The 27626-nt window shown below is 39.7% G+C and overlaps 1 protein-coding gene across 2 annotated transcripts in view; it reads right to left on the bottom strand.

The window, feature by feature from the left end:
• The window catches only part of chd2 (chromodomain helicase DNA binding protein 2), a 91728-nt gene that overhangs the window by 50731 nt on the left and 13371 nt on the right, over positions 1-27626 (bottom strand). Inside the window, exons 3-10 of one of the 2 annotated variants that reach the window (XM_043677228.1) lie at positions 14009-14231; positions 11528-11614; positions 9283-9341; positions 8134-8295; positions 5357-5491; positions 4168-4301; positions 3333-3558; positions 1114-1214 (exon numbers count right to left, since the gene is read on the bottom strand). In XM_043677228.1, coding sequence (XP_043533163.1) covers positions 1114-1214; positions 3333-3558; positions 4168-4301; positions 5357-5491; positions 8134-8295; positions 9283-9341; positions 11528-11614; positions 14009-14231 — 1127 coding nt within the window. The remainder of the gene's footprint in view (positions 1-1113; positions 1215-3332; positions 3559-4167; positions 4302-5356; positions 5492-8133; positions 8296-9282; positions 9342-11527; positions 11615-14008; positions 14232-27626) is intronic. The other variant, XM_043677229.1, reaches the window with a different exon arrangement.

Here is a 27626-nt window from a genome sequence, read left to right as displayed (position 1 = left end):
CAGTCTAAACTGGCAGAAAATAGGGGTTTTGACCTAACTGGTTTGGCAACTGTCGCTGTGGATTCATTTTTGCTGAGAGAGGGAGGCAGCAGGAGAGGATGATACAAAAGAAATGATCCACTAAAATGTTTAAGAAGAATTCCCCAAGTCCAAGTGGAGCAGCCTCAAGAGAAAATTAATATTAAAACAGTTTAAACACAGTTATATCCCCATTGCTCTGTGTAATCAGCTTCACCAAAATATGAAAGGAGAAACTTAATGAAACAGTTTCAAGTTTGACTTTGGAAACAATAATGGAAACAAGTTATGTCAGAAACCAGTTTTCTGGAATTAAATATAACATACCTAACACCAATATACGAACAATTGGCAACTCTTACATCCTGAAGATTAACTTGGAGCTGGAATCCTTGCTTGCCCCCACTTTTCTCCTAAAGGTGATTAATTCCTGTTGGGCTCAGATCCTTAAGCATTTATTCCCTCCAGTACACAAACTAAATTCCTCACACTAGCTTGGAAGAACATCAGCAGGCAATGTGACTGCAGAATCATCCCGATTAAATTCAACCCCATCCTCTCCTTGATAAAAGTGAATGGATGGTGAAAGCAAGGGGCAAACATGACTGCTTCTTTAACCATTTACTGCCCAAGACACTGAAGCCAATGGACAGATTCCTACTGCTACCCCAGCAAACATCCAAAAGACAGGAATGGATTCTGCACTGTTGCTCCACTTAATAAATCACCAAGAAACTTAACATCAGTCTCTATTCATTGGCTCCATCTTGTCAGCAAGAAAATTTATATTGCAGTTTGACAGATTAATAAACTGTGAAATCCAGGCCTGGATTGCATCTCCAGAGAATAGCTTGCTTGGTGAATTTAAATCATAAAACTCCAAACCTAGACTCCTTTTATGTAAAAGATTAAAAACCCAGATTATTTTAACACAACTTTGTTTTCAGATGTTTAATGAAAATTTGAGATGCCATGCACAAACTGTGCATTACTGTATTTTTTCTTTAAGCTTATTTCCTTGTAGATTATTGAAAGAAAAAAAAAATCAAATTGACGTGTCTAATCATTCTTTGATATTCCCAGCTCATTCCTTACCAATTACCCTCTCTACGATCTGGTATTGCTTATTGAGGTCGAAAGCCATTTCTTGCTGACAGTTGTAGTACTCTATATCTTCTGGAGATGCTTTGGTCAGCCTGAAATTGAGAACACAGAATAAATTGAGAGTAAAGCTCCAGGTGTAATCGGATCACTAGTGAAAGTCCACTACTTTAATGCTAAACCTTTTTGCTGTAACCTTGTTTGTCTCTTATTTCATTCATTGGTCAGTGGAATCTGATCCAATCTTGAGAACAGACACTGTACACAGACATTGAGTTCATTTTTCAGTGCAAAACAGCTCCTGTAAGGGTAAATAATCAACACTTTATTTACCCTTAGACAAAGTGCCAGTCATGAAGGCTCTGTATTTAATCATTTTTTTTTAGGATTTCAGCTTTGAAACGTTGCAGAAAAATTTTAAGTTCTGTGGATATCTGGACTATTTCTTTTTAGAAGAAGTTACTTTGAACACTGGAACTTTTTTCTTTAAAAGATGGTAAATACATTTCCTGGGACCACATGATTTCAGCTAATTGGTTGATTCGTTTGGAGGAAACCAGCCTGGGTTTAATGACTGCCATAGAGCTCATGACAACCTAAAGGAAAAGAACTTTCTAGCTCAGCTGTTCTGTTTCTGAAATAAAAAAACACTGATTCAGTGCGCTCTTGAGAAGCGAGGCAGCTCATCTCAATAATTCCTGAATAATACCTGCAAAGTTCCCAGAGACTACTGCGTCTAGTGATATGTCCTCTCAGAAGGGAAATGCCAGATCAACACCATCTGAACATTCCACACTATCTCTTTCACCTTCAATAACTAAGTATTGGAATTTTGTTCCCCCAAAGTCAATTTCTATCCAAAATTCTTGTTCTCCTTTACTACTATACACATGCTTGAGAGTCAGGCTATTAAGGGAGGCAAATGGTTGTACGTTCATATTATGAACTGCATGAGGAATTAATCAATTTGACATCTTTGTTAAAATAATCAGTATCTTTGCCTTTATTAAAGAAACCCAATTGAAGGATCTTTTTAATCTAAACCTAATATGGATAAGTGCATAATTGGCTGTATTTAAACATTTAAATTGATGTTGTCACAAGTGGAGTAGGGAAGAGGGAGGGGGGGGGTGGAGCAGGGAACGGGGTATTCAAACCTTTTAATCGTATTAGTAGCAAAATAATGTGGATGCTGGAAATCTGAAACAAACTCAGAACATATGCTGGAGGAACTCAGCAATGTGGCTGCACGTGCAGACAGAGAAACAGAGTTAACGTTTTGATTCCGATATGACTTTTCTTCAAAACACTACAGATGCTGCCAAACCCATTGAGTAACTCCAGCAATTTCTATGTGTTCCTCTCAGCTGAAAGTCTATTAAGTGCCAAGAACATGTAAACAGATAAATGGTCATGAACTATACCATGAACGTTAGTTTCTCCTTTAATAATTAAACAACACCTACAGGCTGGATCTTAGCTGTTGGTCTTTAACCAAACAGAAACTGACTGCCAGTGAAGCATGCATTTACAAGATCTCAGCATTATTGCTGCATTCTGATGTCAGTGAAACAAGCCTGTGAAATTTCACACAATACCCACCTCGTTCTGAAAGGAAAGCTACGCAGTTACAGATAGTGTCCTTCCAAAACTTTGGCTGCATCTTTGGAATGCCTTTCATGGCACAATGGCTCAGCAGTTAGCACTGCTGCTTCGTAGCACAGTGGCCCAGGTTTGATTCCACCCTCAGGCAACTGTCTGCATGCGATTCGCACATTCTCCCTGTGTCTGTGAGAGTTTCCTCCCACAGTCCGAAGATGTGTAGGTTAGGTGGATTAGCCATGGGAAGTGCAAGGTTACACGGATAAAGTGGAGAGTTGGGTCTGTGTGGGATACTCTGTGGACTCAATGGATTGAATGGCCTGCTTCCACGCTGTAGGAATTCTATGATCTAGCACCTCATAGTTAAGCTAGACTCAGCCATGACACTTCTCATCTGATCAATGGTGACACAACTTAAACTGGGACCCAAAGAGCAAAACATGTTCAGGCAGTGCAGCAATTCAAAAACTACATTTGCCTCCAATCGCATGTTAAAGTTGTTTGACATGCTGGAGTTTGTGCATCCTCAGATGGAAGCTAACCTGCTCGAATGTGGTTCCACTGAAACCAGTTCTACAGCAGGTAGGGTTTAATGAGAGCCATATAATTACCATTGGTTTACTTCTTCCTCCTTTTTGATAAAGTTCTCTAATTTCTTCATTCCTTTCACTTTCTGCTGTCTCAATGACTCTTCACTCTCCCAGGTGTTGTGGATGTATGACCAGCCTTTCCACTTGATGAGGTATTGCACCTCCTTCTCATCCTTCTCTGCATCAAAGTCTGTCCCTGGGTTTCCGTCAGCCTCTACTGCGTAGACTGTGGTTGGGGCTCCGACGACTGCAAAGTGGGGGAGGAAAATGAATGTTGTAAAATGATTCAAAAATCACCATCTACCCCAAATTGCTCAATGACTAAATGGTCATGATGCAGACCCCTGCACTGGTGGTAGTAGTGGTGTGGAGTTACAGAATATAGGAGGGGCTAAGCAAGATAGAGCTGCACAAACTGAATTGCCTGCCTATCTTTGGCCTAAGTGATACTTAGCATTATAATACTAAGTATTATAAATACTGTATAATTGATCATACATAGTAAGTCAATGATTTGAACATAACTCTTTACTGTTATTGGTTTCTCATGCAAACTGCTAGTCTGTCTTTCTATAGCCTGTTATTTATTTCCATAATATGCAAATTTCCAGCAGAGATCTTGTCACTTTCTGAAGTAACAACATAAATCCTACTTTTATATTGTGGAGAACTTAGCAAATTTCAGTTTTAGTCCAAAGTTCCTATAATCACCAGTTCTGAAATCACCAAATGAGAAACCTATTTATTCAAGGATACTTGGGATTCAAAACTGGAGCTTGTCTATTCCAGTTGGCATAATGAACAGGTAAAGATGCACCATTCTCTACATTAAACGTAGATTCTGCATTCATCTCACCTCCTTTTTTCCAAATCCGGGAGTCAATCACTTTCTCAATGGTTTCACTGTCATCATTTTCCTCTCGTGCTGGTTCGCCTGTAACTTCGATGAGATCATCTGAATCAGTCTCAAAATCATCATCTTCTTTATAACTGAAAACACAATGATAGCCAGATTATAAAAAGCCAACATCCACAGCCCTTGGGACTGCAATTCAATCTTTCCTAAGCCCAGAAAACAGTTGCGGCACAGTTCCCACGATTATCGTCCCTCATCGCTCATTTCAGGAAGTGGGTAAGGGGTGAAACGCAGAGGGCAGTCAAGTGATCATTGTTATTCTCAAACTAGCGTGGTGAATGGAATGCTTAGGAACATGATGAACTGAACAAATCTAAAACAAGGGGGCAAACAACTGCCCAGGCACAAATCTCGAGAAGCAGCAAGATGAGATACGTCACTAAGGTGCATTCAAGGCAAAGCCCGAAGTGTCCCAAAAATGACAAAGACCTTTTGAGGTTCAGATCTGGCATCTACTCCCAGTAAAATGAATATAGTGCTGAAATCATTTAAACAAATTGCTCATTATGCATGAGCTTTATAAACTTAAAAAAATACTTCCCATTTATTTTCTTTCTAAATTTTCTCTCTCAAGGGATGATGGATGCTGTTCCACCAGGTGTGGTTGCCATTTAGTTAGCTGTGACCATCTGGACAATTTCCAGTTACTCATCTACTCTAGACATGGAATGAGCTCAGAGTGACCAATTCCAACCAAAAAATAAAACAACAGGCATGAAATGGCCAGGTAAGGCATGTCCAAAACATTAGATATGAATAAGGAGCTACATATGTATGAGAAAATTTACAAAAGCAATCTCCTGACAGCAATTTGTCAGAATTATGTCAGATAATATAATAGAGGAATGAATGTCACACACAAATGCAACTAATCTACAGAACCATATCAAGGCCACAGATATCATAAGTGTGTAAGCATGGTTCACGGAGACACTTAGAACATGATAAGGATTATGTCATGAGGGTTTTCTCGCCATTGACATTTCTCATTTTAAGCTCAGTGACCAACAGCATCTCCAGCAAACGTTTATTTACCTCATTGACACCTGACAATGGCTTAGTCAGTCAATAGTGAAATTTTCAAAGGTGATTGGAAAGACTTTTAGACTAAATCACAGAGTCCACTAACCTCACATTTTTAGTCACACATTTGCGGGTTTGGCGTTTGGGAGTATCGTCGTCGTCATCATCATCCGAAGAATCTCTTCTCCTTTTCTTTCCCCTCCGAGTCTTCTGCCTTTTACCTTGGGTCCTGGCTGGTGGTCTAAGAAATTTACAGTCATCAATAGGTAAGAGGTTCCTAAGTAATGAGTGCTACTGACAGTCTACTGGTAAATGCAATCCTTGGTCAATTTGCTCTTCTTTAGTTTGCAGATTAGTTCGAAATCTCACGGTGGCGTTTCCAATTCGTCAATTTGGGACCAATGCCTTTTTGATGTACATTAATAATATGGAGTGTGGTATTCAGGATATAACTCCAAAAGCTGCAGGTGACCAAGTTCACAAGTGCAGCAAACAGTGAGGAGGATAGTAGCACACCTCAGAAGTCTCAGAGAGACTGCTGAAATGGCCAAACAAATGGCATAAGAAATTTAATGCAAAAGACCATCTTTCTTTTAAAGTTGTTCCTGAGAAGTGGTCATCGCTGGTTAACATCTCTAATTTTCCTTCAGAAGGTGATGGTATAACACCTTCTTCAACATAACAACATTTACAGTGGTCCTCAGGAAGAAGATCTACAACATGGACCCAGCAACAGCAGAGGAACAGCATTGTAAATCCACATCAAAATGGCATGTGCTTTCGACGAGAATTTACTGGTGAAAGTGTTTTTTAAGCATTAAGTATTAGGAGATACGTTGTCCAGCACACACTATAATAATAAAGATATTACATAATTAGAGAAAGCTGGGATGTACATTCCCAAGTCACTGAAAATGGCAGGACAGGTTGAAAAGATTGTTAAAAAGACATCAGAATCCTGAGTTTTATAAATACAGCAAATGTTTTATTAACTGGCATCTATGGGACCAAGAGTGTGTAGGCTGATCAAATATTCCAGATAATCAAGTAGTACACTTAACCGCAGTAAACCCTGAGCAGCAAAGCTTCGAGATATCAACATCCCTTTACAAAGCCGACATAAAAACATCAAAATACCCCCGAAAACCAATGTTAAAAAAACACAGTATCTCACAGAAACATAAGGCAGGGGGTATACATGTCACTATTATACTTAATTTACAACATAAATACTCAAACATCGCAGCACTTGAGGTATATATTTTTTTCCAGTGCATCAACTGAGTTGATAAGGTGCCAGTAAAAAGCCAGTTTGCTGGAAAAGTGCAGGAGTGCAAAAGCAAAGAAATTGCACCAAATTTCCACTGAAAAAACACGATGGGCCATAGTTGCTTTGAGGGCACATTTCAGAAAGGACAACAGGTTTTCAGACAGAATGCGGAGGAGATTTATTACCATGGTGTCAAAAAAATGCTGGACTTCAGTTACATGGGTAAACTAGCAAAATTGGGGCTTATCTTCTTCAAACACAAACTTACGCGGCAATTTAATACTGCTATGCAAAATCTTGTGATTTTGACAAAGTAAGGAAAGAAATACTAGTCCAGTGACTGAGGGTTGGAGGAACAGAAGACTGAAGCTTTAAGGTGACTGGCCCAAAAATAAGGAACTGGATTGATAACTGCAAGAGAATTTGTGAGGCCATGCAGGAAGAACAGTGGATTTATCATGAAATGGAATGCTCTTCGAAAGGGCTGGCCCAGGCCAATTACAGTATGTATGTTTACTTTGTGGCTTAGAGGTTAGCACCACTACCTCACAGTGCCAGGGATTCGGATTCAATTCTACCCACGAGCAACTGTCTGTGTGGAGCTTGCACATTCCTCCCGTGTGTGTGTGTGTGTTTCCTCCAGGTGCTCTGGCTTCCTCCCAGAGCAAGAAGTTGCAGGTTTGGTGGATTAGCCATGCCACATTACCCTGCAGGTTTAGTGGATTAGTTACAGGAAATGCAGAGTTACAGGGAATAAAGTTGAGGTGGGGGAATGGGTCTGCATGGGATGTTCTTCGGTACAGACCTAATGGGCTGCTTCCACACTGTAGGGATTCTATAATTCTATGAGTTACAATTACAGATATTGACCTTGACAGTGATGCCCACTTTCCAAGAACAAATTGAGAACAAAGGCACTTCTCTGCATTCAATCTAATTTAACGTGTTTAGACATTTCACTGAGCAACTTAATTCTGAGCTGAATCAAGCTTTGTTTCTTAGTAAGGGGGTATAAGGAAACAAATGAGAGCATATCAGGGAAAGTACACAATATAATAAATCATAACCATTTTAAGAGCAAAGTAAACGTACAGACCGCTAAAGTTATGATGATTTCAGTTTGAAATATAAATCCAGGATCTGATGAGAAGAGGGTAATTAACTTTAATGTCTTTACAACGACTGGTTTTACATCTAACAGTGTACAAAAGGTTTCCAAGTCAACTGTCAGCAAAATACAATCTGGAATGTGATGAAGGCCTCCAATAATTATTTTCAAAGACAACAGAAATTGGTAAGAAATGGTTATATAAATAGTCCAATGATGTACAGTTATTGTAGCAGAATTCATAGCAACAAGCACAAAAGACACTGCAACAACATAAACAGAAATTGCTGGAAAATCTCAGCAGTTCTGGCAGCTTCTATGGAAAAAACTCAGAAAAATCTGTTCTGTGGAAGGGTCACTTGTTCAGAAACATTAATCATGATTTCTCTCCATAGATGCTGCCAGACCTGCTGAGCTTTTCCAACAATTCCTGATTTTATTTCTGATTCCCAGCATCTGCAGTTCTTTTGTTTTTTTTTTACAGAAGACACTGCCCCCAGCTCACCTTCTGGTAACTGGTCGACGGGCTCTGACCTTTCTTTCAGGCTCACTTTCAGCGCTGCTAGCTGCTTCCTCCTCTTCCTCCTCCTCCTCCTCCTCCTCCTCCTCCCCCTCATCATCATCCTCCTCCTCCTCCTCCTCATTCTCAGATACTCTGCTTTTCCAGCTGACACACACACAGAATTAAGCATTTAGTTACATGTAAGAATAGACACAATGCAAAGAAGACACAGCATCAGTCAAAATGAAGAAACAGGAATGACTCTATTGTGCCAATTTAGCACCGAAGCAATGAGATAGAGTTCAGCAGGGAGAAGGGGGAACCTGCACACAGTTAATGTGGTGCATGTTTGCTTGGTTCAATATATGCACATTTACAACAATTTTTTTTGTTTCACTGCCAATATCACAACAGGAAAGACCTTTAACAAGAACAGGGACGACAAAGAAAATGCTGCAAATACTCAATACCAGAAAGAGAACATTTCAGTTTTATTTTTGCTCCTTCCAGATTTTGATGATTTTGTCATGTGCACTTCTGTAAAGTTTTATGTTTCAAATTATCACCAACCAGGAGAATCCCTTTAAAACTGCCCTCGTGAATGAGAAACCACAATCAGATTTTGCAAGGTACCGCATAAAATTGGAAAATATTACAACGGATTTGCGATTCCTAGGAGATCTGAATCAACAGTGACTTGCCTTTACCTGCTTTACATGCTACAATACTGACAGCAACACGCTGCACACTTTCAGATAAGTCAAAAAGATTCTTAATCTTGTGTGGACAGGGTGATGACAATCCCAGCTCCTGCTCAAATGCATATCCCTAATCCCAAATGTTTGTGCTGGGATCACATCACCTAACTTCTAGGACATTGTAAATACAAAGAAAAAGAGCCTTACGCTACATTTAATCTCAGCTAATCCCAACCTCAGGCCTAGGTGATGGGATAACATTTAGCGAATGTTCATCAAACCCATTCTGTGTTTGACCTGAAGGCAGCTGAACACCTGAAATTAAATGTGCCCCATTTGCCAGAATCAACACAAAACTGAGAGAGAACATAAGAGAGCATACTTGATCCCTGCAATCAATTAAATCACACACTCAACCCAAACTCATTAGCATGCAGGTATTTGAAAGACTCACTTGGCAGCTTTCCTTCTCCCTCGTCGCCTTGGAGTCTCATTCTCAGAGTTTTCACTGCTCTGTATGAAAAGGAATGGTTATACATTAGTGTTACAGCCTGCTTCCCCTCCTATTCCTTTGTACAATCTCCCAACTCTTACCCTGAACATCACAGCTGAAGACTCAAACTCCACAGATACAGAGCAAACAGGTGAACGCTTTGCTCCAATGGACATTCTTGTAGGGGAGGCAGCAATTACAATACACTGGATACTTCCTGAAAGCTCAGTACATTGTCATAATTGCCTATCTATGTAGCACACCTCTTGCAAGTTACTGGTTCTTGCTCAACTCTGTTCCCATTCTCTTTCACCTCTCAGCTGCACCTCTGAAACCAGATTCCAACGCCCCACCTTCCCACCAATTTCAGGTTTCTGCGTAGTCCAAGCTACTCTGTTGACACAACAGTCATGACAGCCACTGTGCAATTCCCTGATTAATGTCATTTTTCATTCTTCCACTGATGACTGGTCAGACACTGTACCAAAGGTGAAGACTGAGGAGATTAAATAGTGAAAAGCCAAACTATGAGTGAGGATAAACGCATGAACTTCTGCTGTTCACCTCCCACCAGGAGAGTCTCTTAGAAGGAACCTGGTTCCACAACAATCATGCCCCCTTTGACCAATCACAGCACAAAGATCGCATATGCTGCGACTTTAAAATTTGACAAAATTCTCTTAGATAAATCTGCAAAACTGCTATATTTTAACTGCAAACCTATCTTTCCTTCTAGCCTGTCCAAAATAAAATGTTTTACAACCAAACTCAGTTCTATGGCAGTCTGTTCCTTTCTCATTCAAAAGTTGATAAGATTTTCTTTTCAAAATAAAACTTTACCAACAAGCAAATCTCCCCACAACTGGAAACAAACTCTTCAGACACGGATTCAGGCAGATCAGGTGAACTTGATATGGGGCCAGCCCTCAGAAAATTACTTAAGAATTCAGCCAACTATTTCGTTGAAGGCAGACTGTAAAAGAAGCAGATCTGTGCAGAAGGGTAAACTACATAACAGAGACTGCACTTAAAAAAAGGTCCACTGGAAGCTCTCTGGCATGTCCTGAGGTCTACATAAATACTACAAAGAGGCAAGCATCGTGCAAATAGGATCCAGAGATCTTTGTATCAATAAGGCAATTCGACACTTACCAAAGTGTATTAAAGTTATTAGTGTCCCATAAATCTCACAGCAAGCAGCAGCTTCAGAGTAGAACTGTATTACTAAACATAGAATGTCTGTCCTTATCCATTAAAGGTTTACACTCCCTACCCATTTGTGTTTCACTGATGACTCTCAAACAACTGGTCACCCAAAGCATGACTTGTTCTCACCTACTGAAGGGAAGGAAAAGGAGGCTTGTGAACTTGGTGGTGCAAAGTTGATCTCCAGATGAGAAACCACAGTGAGACTATGTTGAACTGCCAGATTGAGGAACGATCAAGATAGGTTAAGAACCAAATTTGGTTCCTGTACATCTCAATGCGCTAATTAGAGCTCACTGTGACATTTAAAAGAGCAGCATTGCATGACACCAAATGTATCACACAGACCAGAGGTGTAACACTTCATCTCTGCCTGTGCTTAAGGAGGTGGATTGTAACCAGGATAGCAGAGAAAGTGAAGCAATGGGCTTCCACCCTCCCTTCTGCTAAGGAATGGTGGTGGTTGTGGTGGTGGTTGTGGTGGTGGTGGTGGTGGTGGTGGGGGGGGGGGGGGGGAATGGACAATGAAATTGTAGATTCTGGCAGTCAACCATATTGTCTAGTTCCACATAAAGAACTTGGTTACATGGCAGATAAATGAGAGAATGCAACACCTGTGAATCAGGTTCCAGCTACAGGAGAAAACTATATCAAGTGTTCTGGAGAGGACAGGAATAGCGGGGAAATGAGTGCAGCTAAGGGAAGAAAGAAATCCAATTAGCTGCCTTGTGAAGAATGGATGTCAAATAAAGGATGCGGGCACCGATTTAAGGACACATTACTGTGGTAGATGCTGGCTTAACATGAAACTTTTATGACTGCATTCTCCACTAATAATGTAACGCAATCTCTTTAACTGTTACAACAGATGCGAAAAATTCTAACCACTACTGCTGGTATCAAACCTTCATAGAAATGTTGTGAAATGTCTAAATGTTGCCATTATGAAGGTGGTCACTGAATGCTCAATTTTAAATACTCAATTTTCTCCATTACTCACCTCAGGTCCAGCGTTAAGTCGAGCCGGTTCCTGTCTGCTGCGGTTTGACCTCCTAACCCCATAAACATCTGGATATTCTTCCCACATCTGCAATATAAACAGACCACCATAAGGCCTGTACCCTCCCACCACTTTAATTATACTACAGTTTAATAGAAAAATTAAAAACATGTCTTAGTTAGAATATTAAGAAAATCACGGTTTAAAAATAGGATTTTTAAAACTGTTTGAGGATGTCCTATTTAGAACTATTTATATTTTCAAGTAAAACAGTTCTACCATGAAAACAAAAAAAGACAACAACTGTTGTGCAAACTGAAGTACTTCTGGGATCCAAATAACTTTAAGAAAATGGTCAAATATTTACACAACATATCAACACTAGTAAGTTATATGAAAATTGCCCTCATGCCAATAAGTTGTAATGCCATGGTCATGTCTCAGAGAATCATTACCACCTCTAGCACTACATTCAAGTTGTGATACCAGACAACGTGCCCTCTCTACACAGAACCCAAATTTGAATGATCAAAATCTGCAACTGTGTCGCATACAATCATAGGAAAGAACTACCACGATTTAGCCTGAAATGAGGAGGGAACAACCACTGCATATAAATTTCACAGATCGATTATTATTTCTCTGAAATCCGATTGGCGGTACTTTAACACAGCACTAATTGAGAAACAACAGCTTGAAATTTAACAAGAGTATCCCCTCAAAGTATTTTCTAGATTAGTTTCCTGCTCTAAAAATATGCCACCTTCATTGAGATCATTCAGGCACATTTCAATATTGAACTGTATTTAGCAAGCCCTTCCTTCTGACTGGAACAAACCTCAAACTAATCTGATCTCACGGTGTTAAAGGGCAGTGTAGGTCAATAGCAGAAGCTTCTCTTCACAATGCAAGTGACAAGAAATCTATACTGGGTCATACAGCCAAACGATTTGAAAATTCGCACATCTCACAGCTATCGAAGCCCCATCTAAACACCATGTGACTGCTCAGACCAACTTTCAGTGGCAGAGGTTCTTTTTACACGATCGAGATCCCAAAAAATCAAAATGCAAGCAATGCCAAAAATGAACAGAGTAGATGATGATCAGGGTTTGGGTCACACAAACTTTGTTTCAACATTAGCAAATGGAGAAAGCCATTTCCACTGCAGAATGAAGAGAATTAACCCACACTGATCCCATTAAATTTTCACTAAGTATATTTCATTAATTTTTATAATTATATAATCTTCACTAGTTTTTACTATAAGTGAAGTGCAACACGCACTTAGTAATTGCAGTCCAATGAAAAGCCATGACAACTTTGGAAAAGAGGTATTAAAGATGTGGATTTTCTTTCAGAGAAGTCTGAGATTGCTTAGGAAGTGAACCATTCTTCAGAAAGCTCACTGCCTCTTAACGTGATAATTATGAAATTGTTCAGTAGATGGTTATTTTTCTTAAGAACCTCGCCATGGCAACTGTATCAGGGATTCCTGGATGTGGAGCAGGGAGGAACTCAATCTTGCCCTCTCCCAAATTTCAGGTATATCCACTTTCCAGTTTAAATATCGCTCATCTTGAGAAATTGCTAATGTCATCAGTGGTCAGCATTCACAACACCAAAAGTAACAGCAATGCAAGTGGTCGCACTTTGAAAGTATCATGCCTGCACGTTCATATCCTGTCCACAAACTGGCACGTTCATATCCTGTCAGCTTCGAGCAGAAAAGAACATTTGGACAAAGCTCACAGATACTGGGAGTGCAGACGGCTGAGCGGTATTATTGTTGGACTATTAATCCAGAGACATAGGTAATGTTCTGGAGGCCCAGGTTCAAATCCCGCCATAGCAGATTCAGTTTTTTTAAAAAAATCTGGAATTAAGAATGTAATCATGGCCATGAATCCACTGTCGATTGGCAGAAAAACCCACCTGGTCACTAATGTGCTTTAGGGAAGGAAACTGATCTTCTTACCTGGTCTGGCCTAACATGTGTGTCCAGAACCACAGTAACGTGGTTGACTCAAAATAGACATTCCTGATGAAGGGCTTTTGCCCGAAACGTTGATTTCCCTGCTCCTGACCTGCTGTGCTTTTCCAATACCATTCTAATCTTGACGTGAAATAGGCAGTGAATACTGAGATTCTTCCATATCCCCAGAGCTCCTTATAATTAAAGTTTCTATAGTTTTATGTGCAGGCTGCCCAAAGCTTTCTGCAATGTATGACAGCACAATTTCTCAAACTGAAGTCAGTTTTTTTATTTCTGTGAAAAGAAAATGGGATTTTCAACAAATTTATCAGGACCTTATCATTATATCCTAATTTTATTAGGATATGTTCAACACAGAAAATTCCATGATTAAACACAAAGACACTCTATCCTTCCTTTCTGTAGAAGAGCTGACCATGCTATGAGCTCTTATACTGGAATTATAACGAAGGAGACAGCCTCCCACTTATTGTCTAAAAAGGTACCTTTTTAACATCCGCTATCCTCTCTTTCTTACTCAGTGGTTTGTCCTTGTTCTCTGTGGCAGCTTGTTGCAACTTGGACACAGCCAATTCACTTTCTGATTCAGACTGTGATTCCGAGGATTCCGAACTGCTATTATTGGTTTCGCTTCCCTGCTCACTTTCCGACTGGCTGCCTGATTCTGATCCTGAGGCAGAGTGGTTGGATTCTTCTGAAGCAGAGTTGCTGAGAAACAAAAAGAGAACATGAGCACAGCCTGGCCACTCCACACATACCGTGATTTACAAAATGTCTTGGTTTCTACCTTACACCAACTCCCCCAAGCCTGGCAAATACCCATTGGCAATAGAGAGTCAAACCCAAACTTAATTGAATCACCATAACTACTTAATGCGTTTGCTATCCATTTCAAGGGAAGGTTAACAAGTTGGGCTCAGTAGATATCCTCAGATGATTCTAAGGCAGTCTTGAAGAATATACAGTTTTTGAGGCGGCAGACAACGTCCTATCGTGAGAGGATTACACATCAGGGGACACAAATTTGGAATAAGCAAAGAAGCTACAGTTCCTGCAGCCAAAATTTAATAAGTAAATTACAGGATTGGTGATATAAATCATGATGTCAAGTTGAAAAATTCTGGAAAAAGAATAAGCTAAAGCATATGGTGCAAGGTGGGGTCTTCTATCAAAAAGATAGAAATGTTTAGTCAGTGAAATTATAGCGACTACAAAGATTGTTGGACATCCTGTTATTTCTACCTCAGACTCTTCTGCTTCTGAAATTACTGATCTAGCATTCCACAGGTGCTTTAGGTCCTCAGGAATCTTTGCCAAGTAACCATTCACCGTTAAGAAAGAAGGCACAGCCAAATCCAAACTGGCCTTCGACAGAAACTACGTAACCTTTTTAAATCAGGCCAAGAGTGACAATGAGTAAATTTTCATCCATAGTATGGATCAGGTGCCAACGGTGCCAGATATCATCACGTCAACATGTTAACTAGCACTTAAGTGCTTTACAGCTTCATTTCCTTTTTGACTGGGGTTATACGAAAATATGCATACTTCCACTCCCGATAATTTTCAAGATTTAATATCAGATTTTACCCAGATAACACGACCTTTGTTGCAACTTTATTATTCAAAGTCCAGGCAAATCTCTGATGCGAATGGAGCATTTATCCTCTAATTTCAAGTATAATTTGTTTTACTGAGTTGAGAGGTTAACTTTCCAGGAAAAGGCAGGCTCTCTCACTGCCAAAAGATTTCTAAGAAAGGGAAAGGATTGTTTTCTCACAGGTGTCAAAGCCACATCCTATGAATGAATAATAAAAAGATTCTGGTGAAGAACTTAAGAGATGTACAGCATGGAAACAGACCCTTCGGTTCAACCCGTCAATGCCGACCAGATATCCCAACCCAATCTACTCCCACCTGCCAGCATCCGGCCCATATCCCTCCAAACCGTTCCTATTTATATACCCATCCAAATACCTCTTCAATGTTGCCATTGTACCAGCCTCCACCAAATCCTCTGGCAGCTCATTCCATACACATGCCACCCTCTGCGTGGAAAACGTTGCCCCTTAGGTCTCTTTTATATCTTTCCCCTCTCACACTAAACCTATGCCCTCTAGTTCTGGACTCCTTCACCCCAGAGAAAAGACTTTGTCTATTTATCCTATCCATGCCCCTCATAATTTTGTAGACCGCTATAAGGTCCCCTCAGCCTCCGACGCTCCAGGGAAAACAGCCCCAAGCCTGTTCAGCCTCTCCCTATAGCTCAAATCCTCCAACCCTGGCAACATCCTTGTAAATCTTTTCTGAACCCTTTCAAGTTTCACATCTTTCCGATAAGAAGGAGACCAGAATTACACACAATATTCCAACAGTGGCCTGACCAACGTCCTGTACAGCTACAACATGACCTCCCAACGCCGGTACTCAATACTCTGACCAATAAAGGAAAGCATACCAAACGCCTTCTTCACTATCCTATCTACCTGCAACTCCACTTTTAAGGAGCTATGAACCTGCACTCCAAGGTCTCTTTGTTCAGTAATGAGACACACATGGAGAGCGCATGCAAGAGGCAGCTGAAAAGGACACAGGGAAAGAGATAAGGGTTAGGAGACAAAGAAAAGAAAACCATGGAAATAATAGCCTGAAAGAATAAGGCCAATAGAAGGATAGATTGAGATATACACATGCACAGTTAAGTGGAGGACCTTTACTTTCGTTTTCCACCCAGGTAATGGAAAAGCAAGTAGAACCTGGTTTTAAAATGTATGAACCCTGGAAAGGCATTGTTTTTGTCAATAGCTTCCTGCTGCAGAAAAGAACAGGAAGCAAGTGAAACATTACCAGTTGGGGACAGTAGGAAAAATAGGGAAGCAAAGATTTAAACTTTTATGCGACATGGACTTCACTGCAATCCCAGCATTTATTTCTCATCCCTAACTGCCCCTGAACTGAATAGTGTTCTAACCCATTTCAGAGGATAGCATAGGAGACAGAAGACAGAAAGGTCAATGTGAAAACAGATGCACAGATCACTTGTAATGGCGCAAAAAGGCTATCAAGCACCAGAAAATTACTAGCGTTCATGCCTAGTGGGATTGAACAGAAGAACAGACATGGCATGTGGAGTACTGTTACCAGATGGAGTAAAAATGTTGCAAATCAAGTTGCAGCTGTACAAGAGATTTTACTTCGACCATATTTGGAGATTGTGTGCAATTCTAGTCACCACGCTACAGGAAGAATGTGGCAGCTTTGAAGATGTCAAAAAAGGTTTACCAGCATGTTGCCTAGATTGGAGTGGATTCCCTATAAAGGAAAGGTGGGACAAAGTTGGATTATTTTCGCTACAGCATCAGAGGCTGAGGGGTGACCTGATAGAAATATATCATGAGAGGTACGACAGGGTCAGAGTCTTTCTCTCAGCCCACTGCCCACCAAGAACATAATGTCAAACACTAAGGGACACAGCTTTAAGGTGAGAGGACTAAAGTCTTAAGACATGTGAGGAAAGTTCTTTTAGACAGAGGATGGTAGGTGTCTGGAATTCACTGCCAGGGAAAGTAATAAAAGCTGATATGATAGCAATATTTCAGAGGTAGACATTAGGGGGATACTGACCATGTGCAGGTGGATGAGATCAGTTTGAAATGACATCATGGTCGGCACAGGCACAATAGGCCAAAAGGGCCAGTTCCTATGCTTACTGTTGCACATAGAGGAAGACAAATGGAGTAAAAACACCACGATGGACACATTAGCCTAAACATTTTGTTGGTGATATATCATCCACCCGTAAGCCACAAAGTATAGATTTATCTCTGCTGCTGAGGTGATATCCTTTGCATGTTTGAAACTAATTTTGATACTACGATGATATTATAGTCACCAACACAGTAATGGGATGTTAGCACATGCCATTTCACATCTCATCAGTGCCTCCTTGCCACCAACCTGACTGTGAAGTTGCACAATTATTTTTATCGCTTTATCACTGACTCTGATCAGTGGTTTTGGGTCATAATTCAGAGCTCAATCCACATAATCTTGGTTTATATTATCATGAAACTTTAAAGTAATGACGCATTTGTGGAAGGGAAATCATACCGCTTCTAAAACCAATAGTGCTTATATATTTTCATCTGTTGACCACTTAGGCAGGGCTAAAGACCCCATGGGCTACCTACTGACCCTAGTCATCCCACCACACAAAAAACACAGGTAATGGGAAAAATGACAATGGTTTTGATAATACACCAGTGGGGTGATGTGTAGTTCCAAGCGAATACGTTCGGTATGATGTCAGGCTCTGTGCTCAGTTGATTTCTCTTTAGTTTCATCCTGAAGTGTTGAAAATCCAATTTCACAGTTGCAATTTGTAATTATGACATGATCTTGCTGCACACGATTTATGAAAACATGCACCATCCATGGCACACAGCATGGCTCGATAGGATCAGATGTGGTGTGGATGTGAACTTTGCCCTATTCACTCATACGCCCTCAGCCATACTTATGGATGTCAGCAATGTGCATTGTAGATGCACATGGTGGCTCAGTAGTTAGCATTGCTGCCTCACAGCACCGGAGATCTGGGTTTGATTCCACCCTCGGGCGACTGTCAGTGTGGAGCTCACACATTTTCAGTGTCAAAATGGGTTTCCTCCAGGTGCTCCGCTTTCCTCCCACAGTCCAAAGATATGCAGGTTAGGTGGAGTGGCCATGCTACATTGTCCATAGTATCCAAGCATGTGCAGACTATGTGGATTAGTCATAGGAAATGTAAGGTTACAGGGGTGTGTGTGTGTGTGTGTGTGTGTGTGTGTGTGTGAGTGTGTGAGTGTGTGAGTGTGTGAGTGTGTGAGAGAGAGAGAGAGAGAGAGAGAGAGAGAGAGAGAGAGAGAGAGAGAGAGAGAGAGATATATATATATATATATATGTGCTCGGGAGGATTGGTGTAGATTCAATGGGCCAAATGGCCTGCTTTCCACACTGTAGGAATTCTATAGTGACTACATATATGCACACAGACAATAAGCCCTGAACAACAACAATGTTTCAAACAAACTTCACTCATATGACCCAATAGTTTAGATGGATTGGAGTGTTCCATGGCATCACAATAAGTAAATGCGGGCACTTCCTTCAGTATGGTGATCGACATTCCTTCTTTGATTGCTTCCACAAAATAAAGGTGAATCATTTCTGTATGTGGGATCCTATTGCTGACATAACAGTTGAAAAGAACTGACGAGGGAGGGAGGGAGGGAGGGAAAATGTTTGGGTCTCTCAAGTCCACTGGAGACTTCCAGTATTTCTGTTTTTATTTCAGTTTCAACATCTTTAGCACTATGCTTTCATGCCATCAAGGGAAACTAGTTTGGCCCCTCAAAGTGCCAGTACAGAGTGCTCAGTGCCCTGAAGATGCCGTTACCTATGCTTCCAAACTATGTAAAATGTATTCAGCATAGATAAACCACTGCACGTGTAAGAATTTCTCTTGCAAGTTGCCAACTCCAACTGAAGCTGGGAGCAGAAGCAAGCTATTGCTTAAGATTAGAATTACGCATTGGAAGCAGAGACTGGTAGTTTTTATAAATGCACTCTTAACAAAAATGCTACATTATCTGGTGAAATTATGGACGTTGAGATCCATTTAACTGACTGACTTGGGTTTGAGTCACTTGTTTAGGGACGCGAGCTTCAGTGGGAAGACACACACACACACACACACACACACACACACACACTTGGGATGACAAATAAAGCATGATGCATTGTGAATAAAGCAAATCAGAAACATATGACATGCAACTTAATGAAAAGTGATCAGAAATTGCTTTTCCAAGTCACAGAGAATATTGTAGAAACAGGATCTAAATCCTCCTATTCAGATGCAGCAAGTCAATTTACTGATTAAGAACCCTCTCAAGGGAAAAGGTAATTGATGCTAATTGAACAACACTGATGTGGTGCCTGTCATGTTGAAGCACAAACTAGAGTGTAAGTATCTATGTCAAATACTTACATAATCATGTTGCACAAGACAAAGTTGTGATGCCAAATTAATTATCCAAGTGGTGGTGATGTATCAACATGTGGCCTTTACTTCTGACTTGGCAAAATGCACATCTTCTAAAAGAAAGACAACTTTCCTGTTTGGTCAATGAAATCATTGTTCACCCTTTGAGATGGGGATAAAACTGAGGAGGTTATACCCTCGTGTGATTAACTCCTTTTAAGATCAAGAAATAATTGGAAGCACTTAAAAAAGTATCCTACAAGGGCCCAATTTTGTATTACGTATGTATTTGCTCAAAAATCACTTGTTTTAAACAGTTTCACTAACTTGGGCCACTACTATTACCAGGATTTATCCATTTGCTCGTGACTTTCATTTCCATCATACTTGAGGATCAGAACCAAAATCAATTAAAAATATTAAAGCTAATATTTTAAAAAACAGAATTACAGGAGCAGGGACAGACCTGCAAGATTATACCAGATGGGCCCCATAATATGTGTACATATCAGACAAACTAAATTATAACTCCAGATCATATTTTATTCATTAATATAATATTAGTGAGATTACATTACAATTGTCGCAAATATAAATTATTTGCTACAAATCAATGCAATTACAAGCTTTAAAAATAAAAATCAATAAATCTGAAGAACAGAGTCCAAATCTTGAGATTTTATCCCCTGCAAATAAAGTAGTCATAGAGGAGTGCAAAATAGATTTTTTTGAAATAACAATGCTAAATCACTAATGAAAATTAGGAACAATTAGTTAAAATACTCTGGGCCCTGCCACAGGATGGACAGTCAGCTTTTCTGTTTCCGCTTATTAGGCGTTTTTACTGTAAAGGGAGGTAGCAGCAGTTCGGTCTAATAAATTAAAAATTAATTAACAGCCACTTAAAATAGACATTTTTCTTTGTGCTTTTTAAGAATCACGACAGAGATTCCATTAACTTAGTGGAAAAGTACAAATCTGAACAGTTTTGACCCATAAGTTCAAAACCAAATGAGCTGAACAGATGCACCAGTATCGCTGAAATGGTTAAATATGAAGTCATGTACACAATGTAAATGATATTTCCACAAAGCAACATTTGCTGCAGAGGAGTTTTGGATCGTTACATACAAATCATATCAGAAATGTTCACAATCTAAAAGGAAATATTTAGAAACATTAAATTTCCTTTAAGAAATTCAACATAAATTTGAAATTATTCTCATTAAATTTAAGTAACATCCTGATTTTAGTCCTCACAGTGCAAGGCGCAACAGAAAATATAACAGCTCTCAGCCAACACTGGTGATGACAGTATGCACAGCACAGCACAACACAACATTGCATGGGGCAGCAAATACTTAACCCAGCTTTAAAAAAGGATCAAAGCTTTTAAGAAAAAGATTTTAAAATACTCTTGAAGTACTCAATCTGTCGAGATGCTTTCAGAAACACAGATTTTAATCACTATCCCAAGAAAAAGCCATCAAAATTGATTAAACTACAAGTTCTCAAAAAGAAATTGATATAAACATAATACGATGATTTATTGCCTGAATAAATCTGTTATATTAAGATAACTGAAAACGTTCAGAATCAGGTTTCATTTCTTCATAAATGTAATCCAATGATAAGCCGGATGCTGTGGTTCTGGTAGTTTCTTTCCTTCACTACAAGATGGCAGCACTGGAACTCAAACTGCTACAGTTCCAGAAAGTTCCATAGAGCTTGGTATTTTGCCAACTCCAATCGCCATTTTATAGCATTCTACTTCCACCATTTCAGAACAACTTCAGTACCCAATCAAAAGAGTGAATATTTCCAGTTTCAAACTATGCATAGGATGTTGAAAAAACTCAATAATTCCAACTCCCAGTCCTTCGGCCCAACAATGCATCGATGAATCCTAATGTCCAGCCCTTTTTCTCATGTTGTTTTGTAAATTATGCTGTTTACTTCGTTAACACAGCAAGAGCTTAACTTTATCAGACCGAGCACTCATTTTGGGGAAGGACAAGTGCACTTGGTGATGCTTTTTCTTACAAAGATTAACACTAAGATTAATTCCCAGTGTTCTTTCCTCTCAGCGAGGCGTTGGTTAGCTCAGTTGGCTAGACAGCTGGTAGATGATACAGTGCAATTTGAACAGCTCAGGTTCAATTCTCGCATTAGCTGAGGGCATAAAAGGTCGTACCTTCTCAACCTTGCACCATGCCGGAGGTCTGGTGATCCTTAGGTTAAACTCACCATTAGTCATCTCTCTCTAATGAGAACGCAGCTCGATGGTCCTCTGGAGCTACTGTGATTTCATTCTTTTGTTCCATTCTCAGGTTGTGAGACAACTCATCTTGTAATTCTGGATAACAGTCCATTAGCTAAGAGGACAAAGATCTTTGATCCTGCACCAACAACACAATGGTAGAATTGGATAAGTCTGGGCCAGTGGCAAGATGCTTGATATATTTTCAGTAATTAGTGGCATAAAGCAAAGATACATCGTTGCTCTTGAATTCTGCAATCTGTCACCAGTGACACGGCTGCAAGTATAAATATTTTTCTTCTCAGAAAAACTATTCAATGGCTCCAAGCTGTGTGGCTCCAACGTCTCTCAGTCAGTTGATAGTGTCTAGCTGCCCAAAACATCCAAGACAATGGCAAGTAGACTCTTGAGTGCCAAAATAGTTGGTCTCCGAATCAATATTTACACATCTGAGGTTAGGTTAGCGCCGGTGTCATGCACCAGTTATGAAGCACCATTCCTAACAATTGGTGGCATGACTTGAAAAAAAAAATCAAACCCTACTAAGCAACTGGCCTTGCCAGCCTGTGGCCCATCCTTGATCTGCTATAGGCTGCTTCCACCAAAAAACTTATGAGCTCCATTATGAGAATTCAATAATAACATGGCAGTGGGTTCAACAACATGGAGGCCACTCTACAGTAATTTCAGATTAAATGGGAAGTCACATTCCCAAATGGATGATCACACAATTCCCAAGTAGATTTTCTTATGGGAAGCTGTGCTGCAGCAAACATCAAGCTCGTCACTAAAAGTGATAAAAGGAAACCCTAAAAGACAAGTTACTGCACTGCAGACCACCTCTTTTGGATAAAACTGCAGCTGAATGAACCATGTGGAGGCAAACACTGAAATTTGGTTCAGCCTATTTCCATTATTATTCACACAAAACATACATTATCCAGCATGCCCTGGAGACCTCTGAAGCATCAATTATGACAACAAAAAGTGCCACTGTTGTGATGCCCAAGTCCATCACACATCTGATTCTTCAGTGAGTACATTCTTGACAGAAGACAACAAAGTTATTTATAATTTGGACATATTCAAACAATGTGAAATCCATCACCATTCTTCCCTTTCCATTCCCAATTTGCTTCAGATTTGCCCAAAGTAGCGGCTCTTCCTCAGCAGTGAAAGGTGAGCCAACTCTATGCTGGAATCACAGTAACACAAAAATACACCGCCAAAGTATCAAGATTTAAACCAAAGCAACGCATCAGGCATTGCCAATACAAAAGTGAGCTGCACATATCAGAGATTCCAGGTACAAACTACCACGTTCTGTCGATGGTACAGGCATCACAATTCAGAGGGACATAAAGACTACAAAACAGAAATCCAAAGGTTCCCATTTCTCACCACTGTTCAGCAAACTCTGCGAGACGTGGATTCGGTTGTGAGGCCAATGTGTGAATATCATAATGTGAGTCTAACTTGTGGATTAAGTCTGGTTACTGGGTAAATCAGTGCCTCCTGAAGCATGGAGGAGAAAATATTCAAATTCTATTCATTATGGAGGATCAAGTTCAAATAAGTTTGAGAAAAACGCAACACAGCATAAAACACCAAATATCTACACATGTAGCACTACATTCAACCAATAGGTGACCCGAAGCAGGTTGTAAACAACTCTGTCATACGTAAAGAGTAACTTATGCAAACTAGAAGCAGCAACATAAAGGTCATCCAAACATAGAATAGTACACGCAAGAATTTTGATGTAAAAATACAATGAATGATTCCTCCTCCAAGTCTCTACTAAGTCAGGCAGAATACAGGATTGATGCCTAAATAAATCCAGAAAAAGGTGTTTTCAGGATTTCCAACTCAAAAGTTGCCTACGTTGTGGCTGGGGCCAAAGGGCTATAAACAATGTCCTAACTCAAATAGGGGGGAGCAAAATTCCTAATGAGAATTATGCTGCAAATGGAATTTGAGTCAACAATGAAGGAATTGCTTTCAAATTCTATGTTACCACAAAATGGTATGAGACTTCTTGGCAGTAAAGACTGATTTTTTTCCCCTCATTTTATAGAGGCAGAACTGATATCGATTGCATTAGATAATGAAGTGCAACAAAATCTGGTCACTTAAAATTAAGTCAAAAATCTACAGATATTCAAAAAGACAGTCTTAGAGAACTCATCCTACCAACTTCATCAAACAAAAGTTAGACGGCAGTGATTATAACAGTCTATTATGGAGTCCAAGGTGGAGGGATAAAAAGATTAAAATTCTAAGAGGACACAAAATTATCAGCTGAAGGGTGATGTAACCTTCCAAGGCAGGGTATGAGACTCAGGTGACAACCAAGGCAGCTCAATACATTGCTGAGGACCAAAGCAAATATGATGTTTGGGTGTGAAAGCTGGCCATCATGATTTACAAAAGGTTTGCATTTCAAACTTTCTAAGCTCAAATTTTACAGAGACATGATCATTGCTTTAGATCTATAAGAAAACCTCATTAGTGCAACCTTGCAAATAGTCACCACATTATAGGAAGGATCTGATTGCATTAGAAGGGATGTACAGGAGATTCACCTGGGTCTTGCCTGAGCTGAAGCATTTATTTATGAAGACAGACTACCTTGGCTGGGGTTACTTAGAGCAGAGAAAGCACAAGAGAGATGAGGGGTGAGATATCTATCAGAGATGTACAAAATTATAGGGGCCATAAATAGGGTAGATAGAAAGAAACATGCTCTCTCATTAGAGAGATCAATAATCGGGGTAACAAATTAAGATAAAGGGCAGCAGGTTTAGAGGGCAAGCAAGGAAAGACCTTTTGCACCCAGACAGTGCTGAGTATTTGAAATGCTTCCTCAATGGGTGGTCAAAGCAGAAACCATCGCAACATGCAAAACGTTAGTGATCACGTGAAGTGCCATCGCATACAAGGCTACAGGCCAACTACTAGAAAACAGACTAAAGATACTTGATGGCTGGCCTGACCATGATGGACTGAAAGGCCTCTTTCTGTACTGTTTATAAAAAAAATTATTGCAAGGCTGCATTCAAGTAATTAGTGTGTCCTTATGGACCTCTCTTCAGACCCCTCTTAAACGACACATGATGATTGACGTAATCCGCAGAAATCTTTCCATCTAACTCAGGTTTCCCAATTTGCATACACAAACATTTAAAAACATTTTACGCTTCACTAAAAATCGACTGCACAATTGTTCAAAAAAGGTAAACAAAGGCAGGCTGGTTAATCGCATGAAAGGCTCCCTTTAGTTATTGTACATGCTTTCCTGATTGGTGCTTGATGCAAATCCTCTATTACTTAAGTCTTCATTATAAATCAAGACTATAAATAACCCACAAGGTTTCCTGTATTGGCTTCCATATTAAATCGCATGTTGTTTTGTAATAATTTGCTGTATTTGTACTGTGACTCTCACACCAATTTAGTTGTTAAAGAAAACGGTTCATTTAATTAATAAAAATGTGAAAGCAACTCTTCAAAACAAATAAAAACGTTCTATATATTTTTGCATCTGGATAGAAAAGAGAATAAAATAGTATAAAGGAAAACAGACATCCAAGATAATCCCAGAATTTGGACAGAAATACACTGTGAAACATTAATCGTGGTAAATGAAGTTCAAAGTCAGATTATGCATGGCAAGTAGTATTGACATGCCCTGTCCATGCGCTATTCCCTGTTCCCCTCCCATAAGTGCTTACATTTACCTATCCAATGTTCTTGGCCTTAGTGAATCAATGATATAATTCACAATGAAAATACATTGATAACTTATAAATTCACTTTTCCACTTACACAATCTCACACAACCTAAGTTTTGAACACCAAACACATTCTGAAAACATTTAAGTATAAGGCTGATTTTCAATGACAGGTCATAGAATTACTTAAATACAGAGACATTAGCAATAGCAGATGGGCTTAACCAATAGCACCTACACTGGAATAACTACTCTGGTTGGAAAAAGAGTCATGTAAAAACAGGAGATTTAGGCCCAAATCTAACCTAAAAGCTGATGCAATACAAGTTTCCTGTTTGCTGATGGGAACTACCGCAGAATTCGCCGCTTGTTCCAATAGAAACACAATAATGTGTTTCACCCGCACTCACTCCAGACAACTAGCAGCGGCCAATTACGGTAATGCAACTAAACAAATGAAATGAGTTTGCATAGACTAAATTCAAACCTGTTAGAAGTGGGAGAACAGAACAAATTATCTATTAGCAGCACTTATGGAAAGACAGGATGGATGGTGTGGAACCTGGAAAAATGTCAGTGGGGCAGGGAGAGTTGTTCTTTTAAACCCAGAAGAGATTCACCAGTGGTGAGAACAAAGGAAATGTCCAATGTCAACATCAACCTGAAAATAAATAGCAAGTTACCCATTTCGAGAGCAAAGAGGAGCTGAAAAGAAATGAGTCTGTGAAAAGAACACTTATTGTTCTGTTAACATCTAGTAACATCATGAACAAAGCTACAAATTATCTGCTTATGTCTTGAATAGATAGTAGTTAGCAATGTCAATTTTTTTGTGTGGTTTGACTCCACAACTATGGCAATAATTAAAATATAGGATGGTCACTCACCCATTGAGTGCATTATCCATTTCTGAAAATTACAAAATAAGGTGGTCAGGAGTGTACTGACTGAGGTAACCAAATGTCAACTAATTGCTCAGGTCACTTTTGAATCTCTCTCCTTGGGTGGATTCCATAAAAAGTATCCTCTCAAAAGGGCAGGAAGGCGATGCTTTGTTACTCATTAGTTCTGATCCACGATGTTCACTCAAAATCTTTGCTTTTTGCTTTGTCTTTCAGATGGCTGGTTAGCATCTTGCAGCTATCACTTTTTTAAAAAAAAGTCTAGTGGGGCCAGTTAGTTCAGTTGGCTGGATAGCTAGTTTGTGATTCAGAGTGACACCAATCCTTGGTTCAATCTCACAACCAGCTGAGATTAGCATAAAGGACTCTCCTACTCAATGCCCCACCTCACCAGAGGTATGGTAGCCATCAGGTTAAGTCACCACCACTTGCCTTTCTCTCAGAGTGTGCAGTTTTCTGGTCTAGTAAGACAATGGTGACTTTATACTTTTCTAGAGGACAAAATTTCTGTTGTGACTAAACCAAGTTGCAGACTAATACCGTCACTGCAACATGATGGATCGAGCAACACAAGAACATTTTATTAAAACTCATAACAAATCTGAGCAAAGAATCTCAGTGTACAATTCCAGTCCCTCTCAGACCTTAGGAGATTAATCTTCACGACTGTTTTTCATGGAGTATGACAGAGAGGTGACATACTTCAGTGAGGGGCAGGCCATGTGCTTATGCTGGTGAAGCTCCAAATCAAGAGTTCTCTACTTCATTCCCATTTCACCCATTTCTCCAACTTGGCACAATACATCTTTACTCACTTATTTAATCCTGCAACATGTTGCTCCACTTCAGTAACTCCTTGTGCTTGCTACATTCCAATAAGTCTACAATATGGCAGCCAATTTACCCTCAGCAAATAACTGGGTAAAACGTTCTACGATATTAATAGAGGGATAAATACTGACCAGGATACTTGGGATAAAATAGTGCCTTTGGACATTTTACTCAGCTACCTGAGGGAAAAATAACGAATATTTGGAAACGTGTGGTTGAGCGGTGAATGAGGAGATACATGCTTTTGAAAAACAAGATAGTATTTTAGTTGAAGCTCAAATTCTGATCCAGGATTTTCAACCAAAATCTTTACCTGTTTTTGACTTTCAGATAGCCAAGGAATATCTTGTG

Source organism: Chiloscyllium plagiosum, chromosome 36 (assembly GCF_004010195.1).
Source record: "Chiloscyllium plagiosum isolate BGI_BamShark_2017 chromosome 36, ASM401019v2, whole genome shotgun sequence".
Lineage (NCBI taxonomy): Eukaryota > Metazoa > Chordata > Chondrichthyes > Orectolobiformes > Hemiscylliidae > Chiloscyllium > Chiloscyllium plagiosum.
Note: the sequence above shows the minus strand (reverse complement) of the source record. Positions and strands in the feature narration are given on the sequence as shown.